This window comes from Myotis yumanensis, unplaced genomic scaffold, assembly GCF_028538775.1.
Source record: "Myotis yumanensis isolate MYYU_CA2020_CCGP unplaced genomic scaffold, mMyoYum1.0.hap1 SCAF_9, whole genome shotgun sequence".
Classification (NCBI taxonomy): domain Eukaryota; kingdom Metazoa; phylum Chordata; class Mammalia; order Chiroptera; family Vespertilionidae; genus Myotis; species Myotis yumanensis.
The window spans coordinates 80,029,761-80,054,000 of record NW_027223760.1 but is presented as its reverse complement, the minus strand read 5'-3'; the positions used below and the strand labels follow the sequence as shown (position 1 = coordinate 80,054,000).

The following is a 24,240-nucleotide window of genomic DNA, read 5'->3' as shown; positions in this document are numbered from 1 at the left end:
GGTTAAAAATAACTGTCTCCATCACATTGGCTAGGAAGTGTTAGAGAGCGTCATAAAGAACCAGCAGCTGGTGTTACACCAGCGTTTCCAGCCCTTGCATCTGTCTTGGCTCTCTGTAGCGAGACAAGGACATGCACATGCACATGCATACACAGATGTACAGCTGTACTGGGTTTTACAAAACTATCAGAGGTGCTGTTTGTGTTGGCTTTGGTTGATGAATTTGTTTTCTGACTTCCTCTATGATAGAACAACCCTTTCTGATTGTTCCTAGCAAAATAGGGGATTCATAAGAGAAGATCTATAAAAACAACCTGCACTGTTATTCTTATAAAAGCCCTTACACCTGGCTGGTGGCCCTCCTCTGCATCGCACACTTTATTTTTATTTTATTTTATTTTATTTTATTTTATTTTATTTTATTTTATTTTATTTTTTGTTAATCCTCACCCGAGGATAATTTTCCATTGATTTTAGAGAGAGTGGAAGAGAGAGGGAAAGACAGAGAGAAATATCGATGTGAGAGAAACACAGTGATTGGTTGTCTCCTGTGTGAGCCCTGACCAGGGCCCAGGCTGGGGAGGAACCTGCAACTGTGATATATGCCCTTGACCCAGAATCGAACCCAAGACCCTGGTCCGCAGGCTAACATTCTATCCACTGAGCCACACTGGCCAGGGCAGCCTTGCACACTTTATACAGTGCCTTGAGTGGTCATCTTAAACATGTGTGCCTCTCAGGTGTCATGGCTTCTCCCCAGTGCCACGGAAATATAACTATGGACATGCCCAGGAAATGGGCGCAGATGGGTGTGTTTGAGCAGCCAGGGTCTGAGGCATTTTCGAACGTGCAGCTGAGCAGCGGTTCCCTGTGCCTGCCCTGGGAATGGCAGCAGTGCAAGTGGAATCTGTCACGTGTTGCCTGAAGCAGCGTATAAATACGCATTTGGCCACTGTTGTATTTGAGGAAGCTTGGGGTTGCCAGACCCTTGGTTTTACTTCCCTGAAATTTTGTTTTAAAAAGTCCCTACAGTGAATCTATCTATAGTCTCGCAGTGAGAAAGGCCTCGCTAAGTACAGCACAAACCCCAGGAGCCACAAAGGAAAAGATTGACACATTTGACAGCGACAAAATAAAAACCACACAAGCTTGATGTTTGGAAAGAATTCCAGAAACAAGTTCAAAACCAGCGCATTAGGAAAAACAGTTGGCAATATGCATGACAGATAGAGTGCTAATTCCTCAAGTTCCAGGAATTAGAATGCCCCAAAACAGATGGCCAAAATCTATAAGCAAAAATGATCTCTGTTTTTATATATCTGTCTCTCTCCCTGTCTGTTGATCTGTATGTTTGTGTATCTGTTTATCCTGGCAGACAGAGCCAGGATAAATGTAAATATGAATATGGAGACATACATAGATCTATAGCTATAGATATATAGGTAAAGGCATATAGATGAATATATAGATATAGATATACATGAAAGAAGAAACTCAATCTCTCTCTCAGAAGAGATGAAAATCTGTCCTCAGTAATCAAGGTGTGAGGCCAGCTGCTGTGGTGTTGCGAGTATAAATTGGAACAGCCTCCCCTGGCCAGGCAGTACAGTGATTAGGGCATCGTCCAATACATCAAGGTTGTGGATTCGATCTGCAGAAGGGCACATATAAGAATCAACCCATGAATGAATAAATAAGCGAAACAGCAAATTGAAGTTTCTCTCCCCCCTTCTCTGTCTTTCTAATCAGTAGAAAATATTAAATTGGAGCAGCCACTTTGGAAGGCAGTTTAGCTGATTCCACCCAAGTTTAAAATATATGTGTCTTTGTCCTGACAGTTTTACTGCTGGGAACTTATCCAGTAGATAGACTCATAAAGACACACACACACAGGGCTGTGTGCATCATTGTTTTTAATAATCAAGAAATGGAAAGCTGGTAACTGTCTACCAGCCGGGCCTAGTGCATATGCATGTGACAGGACAGTGTGAGCGGTCAGTAAGACCGTGGCATGTGCCGCCTGGAGACGTTACAGAATCACAGCATCAGTGCAAAGGCAGGTTGAGGGCCTTCTGCTTGGAGCGACCCCGGAGAGGTACGCAGAAAGGAGGCATATGTATGCTGATGATGGACGAAGTCATTCTCGAGCGCTCACTGCAATTAGCGTTGGGGTAACTTTAGTTTATAACGTCTGGCAGTACTTATATATTTTTATGCCATGCGCTGGTCTTGTTTTTAACTAAATGAACAGATACACAGTTATCTTAAGGTCACCACAGCCTATAAGAGGTGAATCATAATGTTCTCTACTGAAAACATTTCAGCGTTCCTAACTTGTCAATATGTAAGAGCCCTTTTCTGGACGGCCTGGTTTCTTCTCGCCCATTGTTTTGGCCGTTGGGCACAGTAAATAAAACTGCTCATCAAATGCCCGCCGTGGCTTTGCCAGCTCTGAGCACGGTCCTCCCTTTCTGCTGCTCTTGTGTGGGGACCGCTGTTGGGGCATCCAGGCCAGACGGCCTGTCACGCTGGTTTTGGGGACTAGTCACTCTGGCAGAAAGAAAAATGGTGCTATCTCAGTCACGTGGACACAGGTTATCAGAGATTCTTAACAATAAGACCATTAACAATTTTAATGTTTAATTTCTCCTGACTGGAGAAACGAAAAGAGGCTGTGAAATGGTGAAGTTCCGTTTCTTGCCGGTGTTTGTTCTGTGAGCCCAAGTGACAGATAAGCAGAGGCAGAGGCTTCCAGGTGAGGAGTGACGCTGCCCAAGGACAGACAGCAGGGGTGGCGAGGGACAGGTCAGGAGCTTACTGCAACAGTCCCTGCGGGGGCTGCCCGGTGCAGGGCGGGTCTAAGGAAGGTTTGGAGGGCAAGTCCCCAGGTCTTCCTGGTGGATGGATGTGGGTCTCCTTGAGGGGGGATGTGAGGACGGCCCTGGTGTTGGGGCCAGTTAAACAGTGGCACTGTTTCCTGCAATAGAAGGCTTGGGAAGGGGAAAATGAAGAGTTTGAGATGCCTGTTCTGTGTCCAGGAGGAAGGCAGTCAGGTGTGAGTGCTGGGCAGCCATCATCAGGTACATGACATGGACGGCCATGGGCTGGATGAGGTCGCCATAGGGAAGGTACAGCCCTGGGCACACTCTTGGGTCTAGAGGAGGAGCCAGTCAGGGAGCTTAGAGAAGACAGTGTTTTAGGGAGGAGGGAGGAGTTCGGTGTATTGAAGGCCGCAGAGACAATAAGGAAGATTAGGTGAGGGCAGTGATCCCTGGGCCCCCCGCCTGGAGGCATGGGTAGCACCTGGAGACACTGAGTGTGGGGCTGAGGATGGAAGCATCATTGTGGGGGGGGGGGGGGGAGTGGAGAAGAGAGGCAGCAACTGCAGACCCCCTTTTCATTCCAGAGCTTGTGCTGAGCATGGAGCAGTGGAATGTGGGCACGGCTAGAGCGGCAGAGGGTCATGGAGGTTCCTAAGTTTATGGTCTACTGCAGAGAGAATGCCTGATGGAGCAGACCAAAGGGGGGTCATGTAGAAGGACAGAACTTGAGGAGGCGAGAGGAGCAGGGATGGAGAGCAGCAGGAATGGCCTTTGTAGGAAGCATGAACCAGGTGTCAGTACCAGGAAGACTCAGCACATGAGCATAGAGGTGTCGGCTGTGCCCTTGGTAGTGGGAAGAGGAAGGCACTCCTGGCAGATTGCTTAGATTTTCTCAGTAAAATGTGAGGCAAGATCCCCTGTGGGGGAAGCAGGGGGGAAGGGGAGCTTAGGGAGAGGGGAGGGAGTGAAGGAGTCATTGGCAGGGGCATCTCAAACATTCCAGGAAAGCAGAGTTGTTAGCTGGGCAACGTTGAGTGCACATTGGAAAATATCCATGAAACGTGTGCACTTTTAGATGACCTCTTAGACGACCTCTTAGACGACCTCCTGTTGGTATCATGGGCCTGGAACCATGCTGGAAGTTTCTTGGGGAACATGTTAATCAGGACCTCAAGAACAGCGGGGAGCGGGGGATTGGGGGGCAGCTGTGGAGTGGCTCAGGATGAAACTTGATTTCTATCCTTCAACCAATACCAGAAATCACTTACATCGGGACATTGTCTCCCGCACAGCTACGAGGCTCTGTTCCTTGGTACTACATGAAGAATCAGAACCGACATGATTTTATTTTTAAATAATGTTGACTCCCTCCCCCACCCCCCCCCCCCCAATGTTAAAACATTGCAGCATCGTGAAAAATTTGAAAAATTGAACCGTGCTGCAAAGAAAATTATGCAGAATATTACAATTCATAAATAACCATGGGTCATATCATGACTTGTTTATTTTGGTCATTTTCCTGCCATTATCTGTATAATAAAAACCCAGTGGTCCTAACGCTGTAATGACCAAAGACCAGTCACCAGGAGGCTGCCTGTGAGGCGTGCTCGGGTGGGCGGGGACTTGACTCTGGGTCTCATGGCTCAGCAGGACTCGGGGGCGTCCCGCGGTGCGGCGGGGTCTGGGGTCCTGGGTCTTGTGCGATTTCGTGCTCTGGGTCACTAGTATGTACATATGTGTGCATATATTTTCATTTATTTATTCTTAACTTTATACTTAACTTCTCTGAACTTGCGTTTCCTTTGTGAAGTGAAGATGACAAAGCCGTGTGCCTGCTCGGACTGTTGTGCAGATCAAATGCCTTCCTTCCTAAAGATGCTTACAATGGTGGCTCATAAAGAGTGTACCTAACGGTTAGCTGTCTTTATCGCTAATTTTAACAGCACCAAACAGCATTCGTAAATACTGATAATGACAATGAAATAATTCTGAGTACTCATTATTATCATAATGTCTATAATCAGTGCAGACCTCCTGCTTGGAGAAAAAATGTAGTTTCTTAGGAATTCAAAGTGATTCACTTGGGTTAAATGTTATCAATCATTTGAGAATTTGAGAGAAGAGTCTATCCTTGAGCAGTTTAAGAAGATAAAGTGATTGTCTCTGTTCACTCAGCTCTCTCTTCTTCCTCGTTACAATATGGGATTTGGGGTTTGAGCAGTTTGTCCGGTAACTGGGGATCAGTGAACGGGTCAAGAGGGTTCTCCTCCTCCTCCCTTCTCCTCCTTTTCTAACTTCTGATGCCGAGTGTCAGTTGTGGGGTGTAACACAGGGGAGACCACGGAACACCTCTGACCAAGTGACAGGGGCAGGGTCACCTGCCTTGGCTCCTGGAGATGCATTGGTTTTCCTGTGGAATCCCGCCCTGTCCTCGGGGCTGTGCAGGGCAGGGCAGGGCAGGGGAACCTGGCGGGGAGGGGGGCTGTGCTAGGGAGCCTGTGGGGTGCAGTCCCTTTGCTGCCAGGACCGACCTGTGTGGGCTCCCTTTCCCCACTGAGCAGTCTCCCCCTGTTACAGGGCACATGGGGCCCTCAGATGTTTCTAATGAGTTTCTGTTCTGGAGAAGGCACCTGATTATTGAGCTCAGACACCCTGTCTTCCCCCACCTCGGAAACGTATGCAGGTTCAGAGGAGGGAGCCAGCAGCTCAGGAGGCCGTGAGGATGGCAGAGTGCTCCGACCACGCAGTGCTGACTTAAAATATCACTGCAACAGATGTGCCGGCATTTCCGTTAAGCAAAAGGACAGGCAGGGGAATGTAATAATTTTTTCCTGACTGCTTGTCCTGACTGAAAGGTAGAAGTGAAGTCCCTACTGGATGAATGAGAAATATAGAAGACAAGTTCTTATCCAGAAGTTCCGCTCGTCCGGTCTGTCTCCACCCCCTCTCACTCCCCCTCCCAGCTCCATCCTGCAAGTATAAGCCAACTGCCAGTACTTTAAAAAGAGGTCTGCCCTAGCTGGTTTGGCTCAGTGGATAGAGCCGGCGGACTGAAGGGTCCCAGGTTTGATTCAGGTCAAGGGCACATGCCTGGGTTGCAGGCCTAATCCCCAGTCGGGGGGGGGGGGGGGGGGCGGTATGCAGGAGGCAGACAATCAGTGATTCTCTCTCATCATTAATGTTTCTCTCTCTCTCCCTCTCCCTTCCTCTCTGAAATCAATAAAAAAAATATTAAAAACAAAAAGAGGTTTAATTTTCACCCAGCTGGTGTGGCCCAGTGGTTGAGCCTCGGCCCATGAACCAGGAGGTCTTGATTTGATTCCTGGTTAGGGCATATGCCTGGGTTGCAGGCTCGATCCCCAGTGGGAGTCATGCAGGAGGCAGCTGATTGATGTTTCTCTCTCATTGGCGTTTCTATCTCTCCCTCCCTCTCCCTTCCTCTCTCTAAAATCAATATCAATATAAACGTAAATACACACACACACTAGAGGTCCGGTGCACGACATTTGTGCACTGGGGTGGGGGGGGGGGCGGGGTCCCTCATCCCGACCTGCACCCTCTGGCATTTCAGGACCCCACGGGGGATATCCTCTCAGCTCCTAAGCGCTACCGTGGAGGCGGGAGAGGCTCCCGCCACCACCAGTGTGCTCGCCAGCCATGAACCCAGCTTCTGGCTGAGCAGTGCTCCCCCTGTGGGAGCACACTGACCACCAGGAGGCAGCTCCTGTGTTGAGCATCTGCCCCCTGGTGGTCAGTGAGCATCATAGCAACCTGTGTTCCGCTGTTCGGTTGATTTGCATTTTAGGATTTTATTATATAGGATGGTCTAATTCTAGGCAAAGCTCCTTGGTTTCCTAATTACTTTGTTATAAATTCATGCAGTGAGTAGTGAAAGTATGGGAAACAAATGTGGAAGAGTGAAATTTATAAGCATCCTTGTGTTGTGCTGGAAGATTGTCAGTCACCTAGAAAGATGGTTGAGGTGACTAGTGACCCTTTGGAACACTGCGCAGACAGGTATCACTCATAGTATTGACTTAACTGGTGAACGCGCTGTATAAACTTGTGTAATTGCTTAAGCAAACACAAAGCTTTTTGGCATTTATAGATGAAAAATTTACTTAAAAGATAAACATTTTTGCCTTTTCCCCTTCTTACTATGACACCTGCTCTGTTTCTGGGAAATGCTCTCAATTTTCCCAGAAATGGAGATGGGGGCCTGTTCACAGAAGGCAGAGGACTAGTTCCTGTGGAGAAATGAGTGACCAGGGCGGCTGGTTGGGGCTGTGTGGTTGGAAACCGTGCTGGCCGTGGGGGGCTGCCCAGTCTTGCACTGAGGGCCACCATGCCCTTGTTTCCCATGAAGGAAACGCTAACGTTTTCATGTGGTTTCCTCTGTGAACACTCTTCCCTCTGTGTCTTCCTAAGGCTCAGAACGCCCAGGAGCTGCACGAACGCATCCAGTCGTCCAGCATGGACTCCAAGCTGGAGGCGCTGAAGGACTTGGCCAGCCTCTCCCGGGACGTCACCTTCGCCCAGGAGTTCATCAACCTGGACGGCATCTTCCTGCTCACGCAGATGGTGGAGAGCGGCACCGAGTAAGCCCCTTGCCCCACTGTCCAGCCTGCCTGCTCTTCCGCCCCCCCCCCCACCCCCGCCTGGGAGGCTGTTACTCCCTTACATTGTAGTGTCTGCTTTTAAAGACCAGGAATTGACGAGGCTCAGGAAAAAGAAAAGAAATGGCTTTTAAGTTAGTGTCTGGGGAGCAAGTTTGTCACCTAAGTATCAGGAGATTGTCTACCCACCAAGGAACCAGTGTCTTAGTTGAGATACTAGGGCACGGGCCTGCATGGGTGGGGTAGGCGGGAGACCACCACAGCCATCTGAGTGGGTGCTGGATTCCATAATTAAGGAATTCCATAAGGTGACTTGGAATTTCAAATTTATGAGAAAAAATATTAGATCCTTATCTCAAAGAGCCTTTTCAACACTGAACTAATAATTCTACAAAATATAAAGCCCTCACATCCTTCCCCTGTCTCTCTGAATGAGTTAAAAACAAATGAGAATAACTCCTTCCAGTCTCAAAGTCTTAAACCAGGTAAAAAATAGCGTGGCTAAAGTAAGTTTCCATCAATTAATGTGTGATTGATGAAATACATGACCCTACATATTTAAAATTAAATGCAGTAAACATTTATTAAATACTGACTGTATACAAGAGTGGAAATTGAGAAAACTTACAAAAATGTGAAACTTGCCATCAAAAATGTATGGAGGCAGAAGTCAACTGAGGCATAATTCCTCCTGGGCCTTTGAGTCTTCTAGACTCTAGAGGCTGGACAGGCCGGCTGCTTCCGGAACCTTCCAGAGGAGTCAGCGGGCCATGAAGGAGTTTGATTCCATCCCCACAAGAAAGGGATGGGCTTTTGGGCTCAGGAGCTCGCCTCAGGGAAGGCGTTGCTTCTCTGGAGGGACTGGGGGGTGAGGAGCCAGAGGTGTGGCTCCTGCATGTGTGGGCAGGTCAAGCCCGGGACCACGGAGTGAGTGCCAGGGAGGGTCCACAGGACACGGCTCATCCCATGTCCATGTGGTCAGTGCCACAGGCATAGACTGTGAGAGCATGTGGGTTAGAGCATGTGAGCATGCTGAGTCAGTTAATTACATATTAACATGCTAAATTAATAATGGGCAGGGTTGCCCTAGCCAGTTTGGCTCGGTGGATAGAGCGTTAGCCTGCGGACTAAAGGGTCCCAGGTTCAATTCCGGTCAAGGGCACATGCCCGGGTTGCAGGCTCAATCCCCAGTGGGGGGTGTTCAGGAGGCAGCCAATCAATGATTCTCATCATTGATGTTTCTATATCTCCCTCTTTCTTCCTCTCTGAAATCAATAAAAATATATTTTAAAAAAATAATGGGCAGGGTTGGGTAGGTATTTTTTCAGAAAGAGTACATATCATTGTGAATTGGGGTTTAAACCTGGGTCCTTTAAACCTTTTCAGTACCTGGCGATTCAAAGAACGAGCTGATAACTGCCTGTTGGAGCCCTCCCAGTCCCCTCCCACCCTCCCTTCCTTCCTCTCTTCCTTCCTGTCTCCTCCCACATGGGGCATTATTTAGCCTCTGCAATTGGCACTGGTAAAAGATTCTGTTTTTTGTTTGTTATTCAGAGAGGATGTTTTCTAGTAACAGGAATAGCTCCCATATAAGAATGCTCTGTAGAGTCTGGCTGGCATGGCTCAGTGGTTGAGCATCGACCTATGAACTAGGAGGTTAGTGTTTGATTCCCAGTCAGGCACATGTTGGGTTGTGGGCTCGATCCCCAGTGGGGAGTGTGCAAGAGGCAGCTGATCAATGATTCTCTCTCATCATTGATGTTTCTGTCTCTTTCCCTCTCCCTTCCTCTCTGAAATCAATACACACACACACACACACACACACACACACATATATTTTAAGAATGCTCTGTAGAGTTTGGAGTTGGTGGGTCTTACCTCGTAGACAAATAGGGACAATATCTAAGAGTGAAAATTGGGAAGAAATTACAAATCTGAGAGGACTGGTTGGAAGGGTCAGTTGTAGGCTGGTCTCATTTATTTATCAAATGATGCCTAAAGCACTGCTTTTGAAATTTTTGGGCGAACATCAATGTGGAGTGGATAGGGAGAATTGGGTTGGGAGTATTATCAGAATCTGAAGCTGTTACTTGGAGCTTGAATCAGATGGAGGGAAGCTGAATGAGTTGAGGGACGCAAATGGCTGGACCAGGAAATTGAGACTGAGGGTTCTGTCTGTGTTGGAAGCTCCAGCTGAAACCCAGTGATCAGAGCATCAGCCAGAGGATTGAAGAGTTTCGGGTTCAATTCTGGTCAAGGGCTCATAATTCTGTTGCAGGCTCGATTCCCCGGTTGGGGCATGTGCAAGAGGCAACCAGTCAATGTGTGTCTTTCACATCAATGTTTCTCTCTCTATCTCTCCTCCTTCCTTCCACTCTCCCTGAGCATCAGTGAAAAAAAATATCCTCGGGTGAGGATTAACAAAAAATATATAAAATAAAAACTAAGTTGAAATGTCCCCCTGTTGATTGATGTATTGACGTCCCAGCCATGGATGCATCAAAAGCCAGATGCCAGAGCCAGAAGTAAGTGACCTGCCACACACACATAGGGATGCAATGGCTTACGCTTTCCAATATTCCCAGTCATATTGTGTTAATACTTCTGAATTTACTGGAGTTGCAATCGAAATGTCAGTTACAATGGTAAATCCACTGAAAGCTGAGGTCCCCGTGACACACACCCTGAATAGACGGCTGGGGTGTAGCTGGGTACCGCCCGAGGCTGGCAGCTCTGTATGTTCACAATGAGGGCTTTAGTGTTTCATTTCTCATCATGTCATTTTGCTAGGGCTGCCGTCACTGAGTGCCCAGTCTGGGTGGCTCACACAATGGACACGCATTTTCTCACAGCTGAGGAGGCTGGAATCCAGTGTCTGCAGGGTTGGTTTTCCTGTGGCCTCTCTCCGGGATTTGTAGACAGCTGCCTGCCCCTGGGTCCTCACGTGGTCTTTCCCCTGTGTGCATGGATCCTTAGTGTCCCTGTGTGTGTCCAAATCTCCTCTTCTTATAAGGACACCGGTCAGATTGGATCAGGACACCCCCTAATGGCTCATTTGAACCCCCAATCACCTCTTTAAAGGCTCTGTCTCCAAATGTTGTCCCAACTGAGGCAGTGGGGGCCAGGGATTCAACCTAGGAATTTGGGGGGCACACAATTGAACCCATAACACTCAACAAAGGGAAAAAAGGAGTAAAAACAGATACTATGTATTTGTCTTTCAACATTACTTCCTATCCCTGCTGTTGCCTTCCTGTGTAACTCATCTTGATCTACAGAGGGGCCCCCCAAAAATCACATCCCTCAGACTGAAGACTGGGGACAACATGAGAGATGTCAGGATTGAGCAGCTATATGTGAACTATAGAACTTGAATTCCTTTTTTATTTATCTTTTAAAAAATATTTTTATTGATTTCAGAGAGGAAGGGAGAGATAGAAACATCAATGATGAGAGAGAATCATTGATCGGCTGCCTCCTGCACACCCCAAACTGGGAGACTGAGCCCACAACCCAGGCATGTGCCCTGACCAGGGACCGAACCATGACCTTCTGGTTCATAGGTCGATGCTCAACCACTGAGCCACGCCAGCCGGGCTTGAATTCCTTTTATAAAATAGCATATGATTTTCAATGTAACATTTAACTGCTTGCGATTCAGAAGCCACCCCAGTTTGCTACGGACAGCCAGATTCTAGGCAGAGAAGCAGAAGCCCAGATCCTGGGTGAGCTCTGTTTGGCATCTGCCTCCCACACCTTCCTGCCACACTGTGTAAGGCAGGACTGCCTGCTCTCCCGGGCAGCTTTCCTGCCCTCCTCTCCTCTTCACAGAAGTTCAAAGCCAAGCCCAGCCTCCTGCCTTCCTTCTGCAGGTCCTGCCACTCACCCTAGGAAGCTGCTCAGTGGATCCTCAGATATATATATATTTATTTTATATTTTCAGATCTTCTGCTCAGATGAAAAAGAAAAGAAGGGCATTTTTCTTGCAAGGAAACTTGGCTTCTCAATTAAATGTAGAGCAAGGCTTTAACTAATTAGCAGACAACCTATGGAATAGAAACCACACAGATCGAGTAGACCCTGCAGTTCCTCGGGCCCGGGCAGACTTCCCGCTGGGGCAGAGGACCTGTGGAGACTGCGGGAAACACCCCAGTATATGTGGCTGCATTTTCCCTCCTGCCTCTGAGTTCTAACCAGATGCAGAGATTCTCACCTGCTGGTCATTACCGAGGCTGAGCTTGTTAAGGTCTCTCTCCAGCCAGTACCAGGGGCCATAGGGCAACATCAGCCACCGCATCAGCCACAGCACTTTGCCCGAATATCGCGTTTAAAACAGGAATTAATTTCCACCCCTGTGGGACTTGGAAAGCCCATTGCTAGTTTCAGCTTGAAACATAGATGTGGGAGCAAGTTGTGGGGGAACATGGTGCCCCAACCTGAGTAAGGCATGGTGTCCATAGGGAACATTCTGGAATGGACAGTGTTAAAAAAAAAAAGAAAAGATGGGCATGAGAAGATTTCTCAGGAATGATGTACTTTATTTGACTGGAAAGAAGAGAAATGGGTACCTGCCAGTCTCGATCCCCTGAGGCAAACAGCACTGCTCTGCTCCGGGTGTGATTGCGGCCCTGTATTTCTGTGTGTCTATGCCACGCACAGTGGGCCGTGTGCCCGTGCCCTTCGCCCTTAGACAGAGAACAGGGTGGCATTTCCAAGAAGGAACGGGCAGCATCCTCATAGTTTCCTTCCCACGTGGCAACGGGACAGGAAAATTCCGCCGTTGGAATATGAGTAAGCCCTCAGCACCACCCTGAGCAGGAAAGTCCAGAGAGAGAAAAGTTAAATTGGGGTACTACAAAAACTTACAGGTTCTTAAGCTAGCTTTTTGTCCTTAATAAAAACAATTGTATTTATTGTTTAAAAATAAATGTAAATAAGCAGAAGCAGGAAAATAGGAATCATGTCTAATCCACCTTTCCCAAGACACATATTTTTGACACTGGGGTGTGTATACTTTCTGTATGTTCTCACACACACACACACACACACACAGATACACACAGACACACACAGAGACACACACATGCACACACATACACACACACAGAGACAGACACACAGACACAGACATACACACATGCACACAGAGACACACATGCACACACATACACACACATACATATACACGCAGAGGCTTTAGAAAAGTGGAATTATAACCTTCATGCTCTTTGTAGCTTGCTTTTCATACCTGACAGTATTTTCTTGTGACTGAATAGTATTCCCCTCATCGTATTTGTTGTCTGAGTATGAATTCATTTTTAAAGCTTTGCTGGGGTTCGGTTCATTCACAGAATAACATAATAATGTGAAGGGTAGGCTCAGTGTGGTTAATCGTTCCCCTATGGTTGAACATTTACATTGTTTTCCATGATTGTGAGAATTTTCCAATCAGCTTTTCATTTAGCAAAATCATTGTGAAAATTCAAATTATCATGTTGGACTGAAATTCCCGATTCAGAGACTGTACCCGTTTTCAAGCCGTTTTAAAACAAGAGCATCCCCACAACTGCTGAAATGCCCTCATCTGTACTTGACCATGCAGTTATGAGTCCAGTCAGTGCTGGGCGGATGTTCCCCGAGGGATTCTAGCTTTTCTAAGGAAATCACAGTAAGGTATTGGAGGAGTTCTTCCTAATCTGGGGAATTGACAAGGACTTTTTATTTGCTTGGTTTGTAGTCATCGCTCCCGAATTTGGCCACATGAGGAACAGTGGAAAGAGTCCCCCAGTTATTTTAGACGTAGGCACAGCCCCTGAGCAATGGTCTTCAAAACATACAACAATCATAGAAACGATCAGCTCCCTCCCCATCCTGTCGTTCACATGACACAGAAGTGAGCACCCTGTGTGCATGTCTTGCTATGTGTGTGTGCTTATAAAAATCATTGACAATGTTCATTCACACACAAACAGTTTCTTATTAAACGTTCATTCTTCGCATCATGTTTTCCATGTGGGCATCGCAGCTGTGGCGTTTCTTTCCTGAGGAAATCGGGGCGTGGCTTGACTGAAGCCTTGGCTTTGATGTTGCCCAGCACCACACTCGGGATGGGTTTGTAGGTTTTATTCATTTAGCAAGTGGATGTTATTTGATGCTGCCTATTGCGGACACTGGGTTAGGCACACGGCAGGGCGAGGGGCGGGGGGTTGTATCAAGTGGCAGATGAGTTTCAGACTCTGAGTGACATTCTTTGAAAGGCTGTCTTCACACAAAAGGTGAATGTCTTTTTTGGAAGCCACGTTGTTCGCCTCCAGGGACAGGGATTATCAGCTCTAACTCGTGCTCTTGTGTCGGAGAGCTTGGCGTGGTTTATAAACCTGGGCTGCGCTGCAAGGCCCGGCCAGGCCAGAGACTCGCTGCGGGGCCTCCACGTGCAAGTCACCGGGTGCACGGCCTGCACTTCACCTGGAGGAGCAAAGTGCTCCCAGGCCCTGCCACAAGGAAGCTGCTCTGTGCGGTCTGCGGGGGGCCCACCAGCTGTAAAGGCTGCGGGTCTCCCGCGCCCCCTGCCTGCCGGCCTGGGGCATGCACCCTGCCGAGCTCAGGCAGGTCCAAAGGGAGCAGCCCTCTGGGGCCTCCCCAGACATTTGCATCACAAATGCCAAAGGGGCCCACTACCCAGGGCTTTGTCAGGGGTTGTGGGGCGGGGAATTCCTGAAGCTGGATCGCCCTCCACCCCACCCCTCTTGGCTTTGTCTGTGTCTGTGGGTGGAAATGAGAGGGGGTCCCACCGCCCAGGGAGAGAGATTATCTTCCGCTTGGGAAAGGAATGCCATACCTTTGGCTGAAATAAGAGGCTGCTGGCCACTGCAGAATATCAGCTTTTCCTCTGTTCTTCTTGTCCTGTCTCTTTAAAAGCTGGGTATTTTGAGAGACACAGAGAGGAAGCCCTCCATCAGGAAAACAGACATCACAACAAAAAAGTTCCTCTTCTGCTCTTGCTTAATGTGCAGCTATCGTGGGGAAGTGGAGAAGTAGGAACACCGTGACTGGTGGCTGAGTTTATCTCTGCAGGCTGGTCAGGGCAACTCTCCCAGGCCAGGGGTGGCCACAGGATGGGGAACACACGTAAAAACCTCAGGTGCCCAGGCCCCAGGCCAGAAGGCTCTTTTGGGAAATCGCTGTGCCTACTGTATATATTACTTACGCACACACACACATCAGATGATTTATTTTGAAACAGTTTCTATTAAAAGATAAACGGAGGCATATTGAAAATTCTAAGAATTGATTTGAGCAAAAATCAATTCAGATTGCTCAGTGCCAAACTGGAGGTGGTGAGAAACTCTCTGCCCATAGGAACCTGGGGGAAAGGCTATTATAGAGAAGAGGCGGGCCAAAACAAGGGAATTATTTGATTGGCTACAGTTAAAGCCTACTTGGCTGTGATTGGTTGAAAACTTGAGGCAGTTAATGGCTTAGATTTTGGTTTGCTTTCATAGGCCTCCAAGGCACTGGAGCGACCTCAGTCTGCCAGCCTCCTGGCTTAATTTAACAGTCACACACTGAATGGGAAAGTTGCAAGGTCAGGTCCCATCTGTTGTCCCTGTTGTCCTTTCATACAAAGACCCAACTCAAGGTAGCGCCTCGCACCCAGTTGTCCGGCCTTTTCCTAACCTCTCAGTCTGGAGCTGTTTCTCAGTGTTCCTTTCACTCATGACTTTGGCACTTTTAAGACTATAGATCAGCCATTTTGTAGAATATCCTCCAATTTGGGTTTGTTAAAGGGTAATTCATTAAAGTTAATTTTCAGGGAAAGATAAAAGCATGTTTTATATAAAAAATGAACGCATGTTAAAAGAATTCATTTTACTCATGTGAAATGAGAGAGCCAGGCAAAATGTTTTAACCATTTCAAAGGAAAAGTTAAAGGGGCTCAAATTTATTTGCAGCACAGGAATGTTGAAATGAATTGCAAATGGAGATAAAACTGGTTTCTCACCAGCAGGAAGGAAGTCAATTAAATTACTAACAGACAGGACAAAATATACATATGCATCAGTTAGACTATAAGGCAGGAGGAACCTGATAACCCAGAAGAGTATGCTATATAAACACTGCATAATTTTCCATTGAAACACATTGTTTTTCCTATAGTCTTATCCAAAGTTTAGACCCATATGTATGCCTGTGGCTGGGATATCACAGATGCATGTGTGTGTGTTGTTTTTAATTGCATCATATTGATGGCACAGGGTGCCTCTCAGTCTTGTCACTAGTGTTTACTTTGACTACTTAAGATAGTGCCTTCCGGGGTCTGCACGGTAATGTCGCCACCCCTTTGTCAGCAATAATTTTGGAGTAATTTACACCCTGGAAAATGGAGAATGGTAAAAATGAGGCTTGTATGTTTTTCCCTGAGAGACTTGGTTCTTCAACAGTACTGGCACACCGCCCTATAGAACAATGTGGACTTACGTGTTCCTGTTTTATTCAGTGGGCTATCCTCTATCATTTATTATGTATTCTGATGCTCAATGTGTCCCAGATCTGACTGTGGAACCTTCTTCAAGCTGTCTCTGTGTCCTGACATGCCTCCCATTATTCTGTGAGCATTTCTTTACTTTCTGGCTCAATGAGATGTTCCAGACTTAGCTAAATCTTTCCTTGTCCCAGCCCTGGCAGGAGCCATTGCTCCAAGGAGGCCAGTTCCTTTCAGTGGGAGGTACTGTTCAGCCCTTCCAAGAGGGCCCACCTGTGCCCCAGCCTGTCCCCCTGTGGTCACCTACTCCTTTTACCCAGCTTTTTCAAGGAAGAAGGAAGGAAGCCAATACACTGTTTTGTTTGTGTTGTTGATGTTGTTTTTTTATGAAGGGCAGGTAAAGAAGAAGAGGAGGAAGAGGAAGATCTCTTCATATGTTTTTTAAACCCCCGTTTTACCAAAGACTAGATCTGATCTTCTCATGGTCAGTTAGGTTTCTGAAGTGGTTACATTTTATGTGGTTGCAAATGGGAAATTTAACTTCTAAAGAGCCAAATTATTCATCAACCGTTTATTGAAAGCCAGCTCTGCATGTGCCTGACGTTATAGTGGTGAGTCACAGTGCAGACAGAGCCCTGCCCTCAAGGGGCTCCAGGAAAGACAGATGTCCTAGCTCATGCAGCTGACGTGTCCTCAGCACATGCAGACGTGGGTGGGCTCAGTCTGCCAGGCAGGGAAGTCAGCGCTCAGGGAGGCTTCCCTGGGGCCTTAGAATCAGGACAGGTTAGGGTAGGATTTAGCTAGTTGGACAAGGAGGGGTGGGTATTGAATACAGAGGAAAGAACATAATGTCAGAGAGACTTGGCAGACTCGGGGAATGCAAGTGGTTTGACAAGGTTAGAATCAGTTGGTTCCTTATCTTCTTGACCCCAGTGTTTTAAGAAGTATAATCGTCCTTCCTTGCAGACAAGATGTGTCCATTGCACACTTTTCTTGCAGGCTACCATCCCAGAGTTCCATCTATTGTCCAAGACTATTGCCATATCTCAGGATGCCATCCTTCAGAATTTTATTTCTCTCAAGAAAAGAGAAAGTAAAATCAGTGAGCATTTTACCCAAGAAAGATAATCAACTCCGTTTTTATTATTGAGGATACGCTTAAGAACAACTCTCGTACTTTTAGGTGTCACCCTTTTCACTGAAAATGTACCTTATTCTTATTATCTCTAGGAATTTCTCCCCCCTCCCCTTGAACACATATTGGTTCTGAGTCAAATGGAGTGGTCTTGTTGCCCTTACTCATAAGTAAATGTAATAGGTTGGTTACAGTAGTTTAACCCTTATGATTGTTTCTTATCATTAGAGAATACCAATCACTATATTACTTTGAATAATATATTACCTCATGGCGGCTAAGTCTTTTTATATCTAATCTTGAGCTTTCCTCAAGATATGTAATTTGTGTAAAAAATGATTGCTTTCAAACATGCTCCTCACATGATTGTTCTTAAATTTTGCAGACGATACCAGAAGTTGCAGAAGATCATGAAGCCATGGTAAGAATTTATGATTGCTTGATTCAGCTTATATAACACACTCCTTCCTGGATCATTAGTCTCTGTCCTCAGATAGCTGTGCATGTAGATGTTTTGAGTGATTTTATTTTGCTGTTTGATGTTCTTATAAACAGGTTCCTTAAAAATTTATTTCCTCTTTCTTTCTGTTTTGTGGCACAAAGGGAACTTTATGTCTGTAGCCACAGAATGAGTACATCAGGATTGCTACCCTTCTCCTGGGGCAAGGCTGGGCATAATTTTATGTATTGCATTAAACAAAAGCTTTCTTTTTTGTGGCCTATGTGATGTTCAAAGCCATTCTCTTCAGTGGCTCAGTAAGAACAAACACCCCACTCAGGATTGAAGTATGGAGTGAAAGTTGTTGACTTTGAGCCTGAGAAAGGGCTGGGTCACCTGCCTGTGTGTGCACTGCGTGATGATGTGTCCAGACCCACAGAGCCCCTGTCTTAGAGTCTTTCCTCCTCGGTGCCTTTCTCACCCACTAAACAAGAGGAGTCCAGACAGGGCCTAGAACCTCTCCGTGGTGGGCTGGACACATGTCCATTCTGCCGAGTTGTTAAGCAGATAATTTCAGTTTGAGAAGGAAGACTGATTTTTTAAAGCCCTGAGGAAAAAGCCCGGTATCTCCACGGTAGGTAGTGCTCTTGAATCCTCTATCCTCCCCGCGCTCCCACACAGAGAAGGGTTGGGGGCAGGAACTTGTCAGGTATTACATTGCAGTGAAGTATAGAAAGCCACCTTGAGTTTCTAGGAGAAAGCTCCTTAAGTCTTACTTCGATATATGTTCTTAATATAGGAGGAGCACTTCATGGTGACGACAGTAGGAGCCATCTTTTATGAGAGCTCACTCCGTCCCAGGCTCCGTCACCTGCTCACACTCGTTGCTCTAATTCACACCACACCCACCACACACGATTAGCAAAATTTAGCACCATTTCCTTAGTGCAAAACTACAACCCGGTGGTAGGACCGAGATTTGAACTGAGTTTTTCTCTAATAACTTCATGCAACTTGGTAATGGAGAGGATTGTGGGACTCTGAAGTCAAAATGATGTCTTGAAATTTATCTGCCAGGGTTTTGTTCTGTGGGTGTGGAGACTGGAAGGGGGACTATGTGTGAACTATGACTTCTGCTGAGCAGTCCTAGACAAAATTGGTGCTCAGGGCCCTGGTTCCTGAGATGGCAGAGTAATCAGATGAAGTCATGAGGCTGTTCTCACCCTGATGCCAAAACTGGACAAGACAATACAGGAAACAAAAGTGGTAGATCATCAAATGAACCAGGTGCAACCCATTAACAATGACAGTCAAGCAGTATATAGGAAGGATAATACTTTGCAGCGAATAAGGTTTTATCCCGGGAAAAGGTTAAAGTTTGAAAGTCAGTCCCTGGGTGTGAATCAGTATTTAGTAAAATAAAGGAGAATAAAATAATCTTAATAGATACAGAAAATAGATGATAGGCACAGAAAAAGTTTTATTAATCCAACATTCATTCATAAAAATTCTCAGCAATCTAGAAATGGAGATAATTTCCTCAACCTGATAAAGGCAGTGGAAAAAATGCATTATTCTTCATGTGAGGAAACTGAATTTCCTCCTCCTAAAGATGGGAAATCAGGCAAATGTGTTTTGTACTTCTGTTCAACATTGTATTGGAGTGTTTAGCCATAGCAATAAGTCAAGAAAAGAAATAAAAGACATAATGGTCAGAAAGGAAGAAGTAAAACAACTCTATTTATAGAAGATATGTTTATGTAAAAATTCCAAAGAAATCTATAAAGACATTGCTAGATCTCATAATTGAATTTAGCAAGATTTTTGGATACAACATCAGTATATACAAGTGAGGTATTTTTATACATTAACAGCAAACAACTAGAAAATGAAATTTTAAAACTTTCTTTACAAAGTATCAAAAATCATAAAATTTTTTGGAATAAATTTAGCAAGAGACATGCACTGTCTGTTCACTGAAAAATATATTACCGAAAGGAATTAAAGAAGACCTAAGTAAGTGGAGAATGTACCATTTCGTGGTTTAAAATACACAGCATTTTGAAGAGAGCAATTCTTCCTAAATTAATCTGTAAGTTCAATTCAGTACAATTTTTTAAAAAAAAATTATAAATCAATCTTAAAACTTAAAAGAAGTGCATAGACCCTAGAATAGCCTAAACAGTCTTGAAAAACAACAACGAAGACCAACAAAGTTGATGAATTTCAACTGATTTTAAGACTTACTACTTTAGGGGAAAAGCAAGATGGCGGCGATATAGGCAGACGCGTCCCAGGTCTTGTCCCGGAGCAAACGGAGTAAGCAGCTGAAACTAATAACACCCACCCCGAATTGGCAAATTTACTCAGCTGGTGAGACGGTTTGCAGCCGGGAAGGGCAGACCTCCCCTGGAAAGGTTAAAAACCAGGGATCTGGGCAGGAAAGTTTGCCAGACCTGAGCCCAGAGGGTCGGAGGGAGACCGCATGGCAGACAGCCGCGTCTCTTGGGACAGACACAGACCCTGACCAGGGTAAGGAGTCCCGCGGGTTTGCTGGCGCCAGGAGATTTGAGATTTGGATTTTGTGATTGCGGAGAACTGAGACTAAAGGGGGCATCCTGAGGAACTGATCAGACCATGCAGTGCCCATAAGAGAGGAGCGTTTCCCAGACCATGCAGTGCTGGTAAGAGAGGAGCGTTTCCGCGGCCGGCTGGCGTTTGTCTGTTTCTTTGTTTTCACTGAACCCTGCTCATAGGACAGTTCGGATACAGACACTCACCTGTGCTGAAGAGAGGGTGAAGGTGCAGACGAGGGGAATCTGGGGAGAGGCTGAGGAAAGAGGGGGAGCCGGAGGAGGTGGCAGCGAATTGAGTGCTGAGACCCCCCTGGGCCCAGGACTGGGGCAGCCATTCCTCCAGAGGGTGGAATTCCTCCCCCCAGCCCCCCAGGCAAGGAGCACAGCCACACCCAGATTCCACCCTGTATGAGATAAAGGATTAAAACAAGCTGATTAGTCCCTGGGAGTTACCAGGGTCTGGCCTATAGAGGGATTTTCAGTCCCACCAACAACACAGAGCAGGGTAAGGATTAAAAAAGGATAGAGAAGCTGTATAGCCTCAGAGGCCAACCCAAAAACACTGCCACCCAGAGGCTGAGCCACAAACTGACTCTTAGGGGAATACAAATTAAGGCAGACTGGATCACAAATACGGCCTGCTTTAAAATCAGGACTGTGATTTACAACACGGAGGAACAGTGTAATGCAGGCAAATTCAACACTCTCCTAAATACCTGGCAGGACTAAGGCGAACCAGGCTGAAGAGTAGAAGAACCGAAAGACCATCACTACTGCAAATTTTTTCTTTTTCTTTTTCTTTTTAATTTTTTCACCTTTTTACTAAGAAACCAATTTTTTTTTTCTCTTTTTCTTCTTTTTCCATCACCTGATTTTACCCTTTCAATTACCACATTTTTATTTTTAACCAGTATTATTACTGCTACCATTTTACCATTTTTTAAAGTGCCATTTTATTTTCTCTTTATTTTCTTTTGGGATTAGTGTTCTCCATTCTATTTTCATCGTTCCTTTAGCATTAATTTTCCCTATCTCAATTTCACCTCTTTGCTAAAACCCTCTTCCTTACTTTTCCCCTTTTGGTGTCCTGTTTCTCTTACCCTATTCCTGCTCCAGACTTTCCCAATTCCCTCTTTTTACCCCCTGTCTAATTCCACCCTACTTATATATCCTATTTCTAATCTACTGCTTTAAATCCTTATACACCTATTCTTTATCCTTCTTCACTTTCCAAATTGTTTTCTCTCTTATCTTTCTATTGTTTTCTTGATTGTTGAATATATTGGGCTTTTTTTTTTTTTTTTTTTTTATTTGTTTGTTTGTTTTGTTTTGTGTTTTTTCTTCTTTTTTAGGACTGGTTGTGAGGTTGTTTTTCTTTTTCTTTTTCTTTTTTTTTTTTTTTCTGCTGGTTTTTCCCTTCCCTCCCCCACCCCACCCCGGTTATTTTTGTGCTTCTGTTTTCCCTTACCCCTCTGGATATTATTGGTGGTTTGTAGTTTGCATTCATCTCCAGGGATCTGTTGCTGGAATTTGTTGAGATTAGTGGCAGTTCTATTGGAGTTTGCTCCTCATACCAATAGTCTCTTCCCCGCTTCTACTTCATTCTCTTTTTTCGCTCTCTTTTTTTCCCCCCTCTTTTTTCCCAATTCTATTTTTGCACTCCTTTTTTGTTTGTTTTTTTCTTATTTTTCTTTTCTGTTCTCTCTTTTATCTTCTTCTCTTCTTTCTCCCTTATCCCCTAATTCTCTTAATTCGGGTGGTCACCTTTATTTGGGGTTATTAATATTGTGAATATACTTGTGTTCAGTGCCTGGTACATTGTGCCTTGCTCTGTTGTATTTTGTGCCTTTAAATCAACGCAGCAGATCCAAGCAACAGCAGCCCCCTGATCACCGCAGCCTCCTGATCACCACAGCCTCCTGATCACCACACCCTCTGTCTGTGGAACAGCAGCTGTACGTGAAGCCTCCCCCCACCAGCCAGAAGAGCCAACACAGCTGTGAACAACACCCACCAGAGGAGCTGCTGCCAACTGGAAAGCAGCTGCTACCGCAACCGTCTGAGCAGCAACCACAACCCAAGGAGCCCCTGCCACCCAGGGAGCAGCCACTGAACATCTCAACATCTACATATGTCAGCGAGATCAAACATGGGTAGGCAAAGAAACCCCCAAAGGAAAGAAAAGGAGGACTCGCCAGAAAAGAAGCTAAGTGAGACAGAGATATGCAACATGACGGAAAAAGAATTCAGAATAAGGTTCCTAGAGTACATGCACCAGATGTTCAAGAAGCAAGAAGAAACAGATGAAAAACTCAACTACTTATGCAAGAAGCTAGAAGAAACAGATGAAAAAATCAACAACTTAAGTAAGTCCCAAGAAGAAATGAAGAGCGACATAGCTTCAATAAAAAACTCCATTGAAAGTATCAACAGTAGACTGGGAGAAGCGGAGGACCGACTTAGTGAATTAGAAGACAAGGAAGCAAAACATACTCAAACTGTACGGCAAATGGAGAAAAAAATTAAAAGACAGGAGGAGAGCCTAAGGGAGCTTTGGGACAACATGAAACGAAACAACATACGAATAATAGGGGTGCCAGAACAACAGAAAGATGAACATGGATTAGAAAACCTATTCGAAGAAATAATATCAGAAAACTTCCCTGAGGTGGGGAAGAAAAAAGTCACACAAGCCCAGAGAGTCCCAAACAAGGTGAACCCGAAAAGACCCACACCAAGACACATCATAATTACCATGGCAAATGTTCAGGATAAAGAGAGAATCTTACAGGCTGCAAGAGAGAGACGGAAAGTAACATACAAGGGATCTCCCATTAGATTATCAAATGATTTCTCAACAGAAACACATCAGGCCAGAAAAGAATGGACGGAAATCTACAAAGTGATGCAAAGCAAAGGACTGAATCCAAGAATACTCTATCCAGCAAGGCTATCATTCAAAATTGAAGGGGAAATAAGAAGCTTCACAGACAAAAAAGGGCTAAGGGAGTTTATCACCACCAAGCCAGCCATGCAAGAAATGCTAAAGGGACTGGTGTAAAAAGAAGAAATATCAAGCTCAGAAAGAAAACAGCCACACACACACACACACAAAAAAAGAAATGGCTACAAACAAGTACCTTTCAATAATAACTTTAAATGTAAATGGACTAAATGCTCCAACCAAAAGACATCGAGTGGCTGAATGGATAAAAAAACATGACCCTTACATCTGCTGTCTACAAGAGACCCACCTCATTAGAAGGGACTCACACAGACTGAAAGTGAAGGGATGGAAAAATATCTTTCACGCAAATGGAAAGGAAAAGAAAGCTGGGGTAGCAATACTTATATCTGACAAAATACATCTCAAAGTGAAGGCCATAACCAGAGATAAGGAAGGCCACTTCATAATACTAAAGGGATCAATACAACAAGAAGATATAACCCTGGTAAACATATATGCACCCAATGCAGGAGCACCCACATACATAAGAAAACTTCTGGAAGATATCAGGGGAGAGATCGACAACAATACAATCATAGTAGGGGACTTTAATACACCACTGACATCACTGGATAAATCCGCTAGACAAAAACTCAGCAAAGAAACAGCAATCCTAAATGACTCACTAGATCAGATGGACTTAATTGACATCTTCAGAACACTTCACCCCACAGCTGCGGAATATACATTCCTCTCAGGTGCTCATGGGACATATTCAAAAATAGACCACATATTGGGTCACAAGCAAAGTCTCCACAAATTCAAGAAGATTGAAATCATAAAAAGCTTCTTCGCAGACCACGATGGCATAATGTTAGAAATAAACTACAATAAAAACAACCCAAAATACTCAAACACTTGGAAGCTGAATAGCATGTTATTAAATATTGATTGGGTTACCGATGACATCAAAGAAGAAATTAAAAACATCCTGGACACTAATGACAATGAAAACACAACAATCCAAAACCTCTGGGACACAATGAAAGCAGTCCTGAGAGGTAAGTTTATAGCTCTACAAGCCTATCTCAAAAAACAAGAAAAAATGGTAGTCAATCATCTAACTCTACAACTCAAAGAATTAGAAAGAGAGCAACAAGAAAACCCCAGAGTGAGCAGAAGGAAGGAGATAATAAAGATTAGAGCAGAAATCAATGAAATAG

General features: G+C 45.3%; 1 protein-coding gene across 3 annotated transcripts in view; it reads left to right on the top strand.

The window, feature by feature from the left end:
* Window positions 1–24,240, top strand: part of ELMO1 (engulfment and cell motility 1) — a 401,514-nt gene that overhangs the window by 132,276 nt on the left and 244,998 nt on the right. For all 3 annotated transcript variants that reach the window (XM_070424794.1, XM_070424795.1, XM_070424793.1), the window contains exons 6-7: window positions 7,251–7,420; window positions 17,441–17,476. In XM_070424794.1, the coding sequence (XP_070280895.1) occupies window positions 7,251–7,420; window positions 17,441–17,476 (206 nt within the window). The remainder of the gene's footprint in view (window positions 1–7,250; window positions 7,421–17,440; window positions 17,477–24,240) is intronic.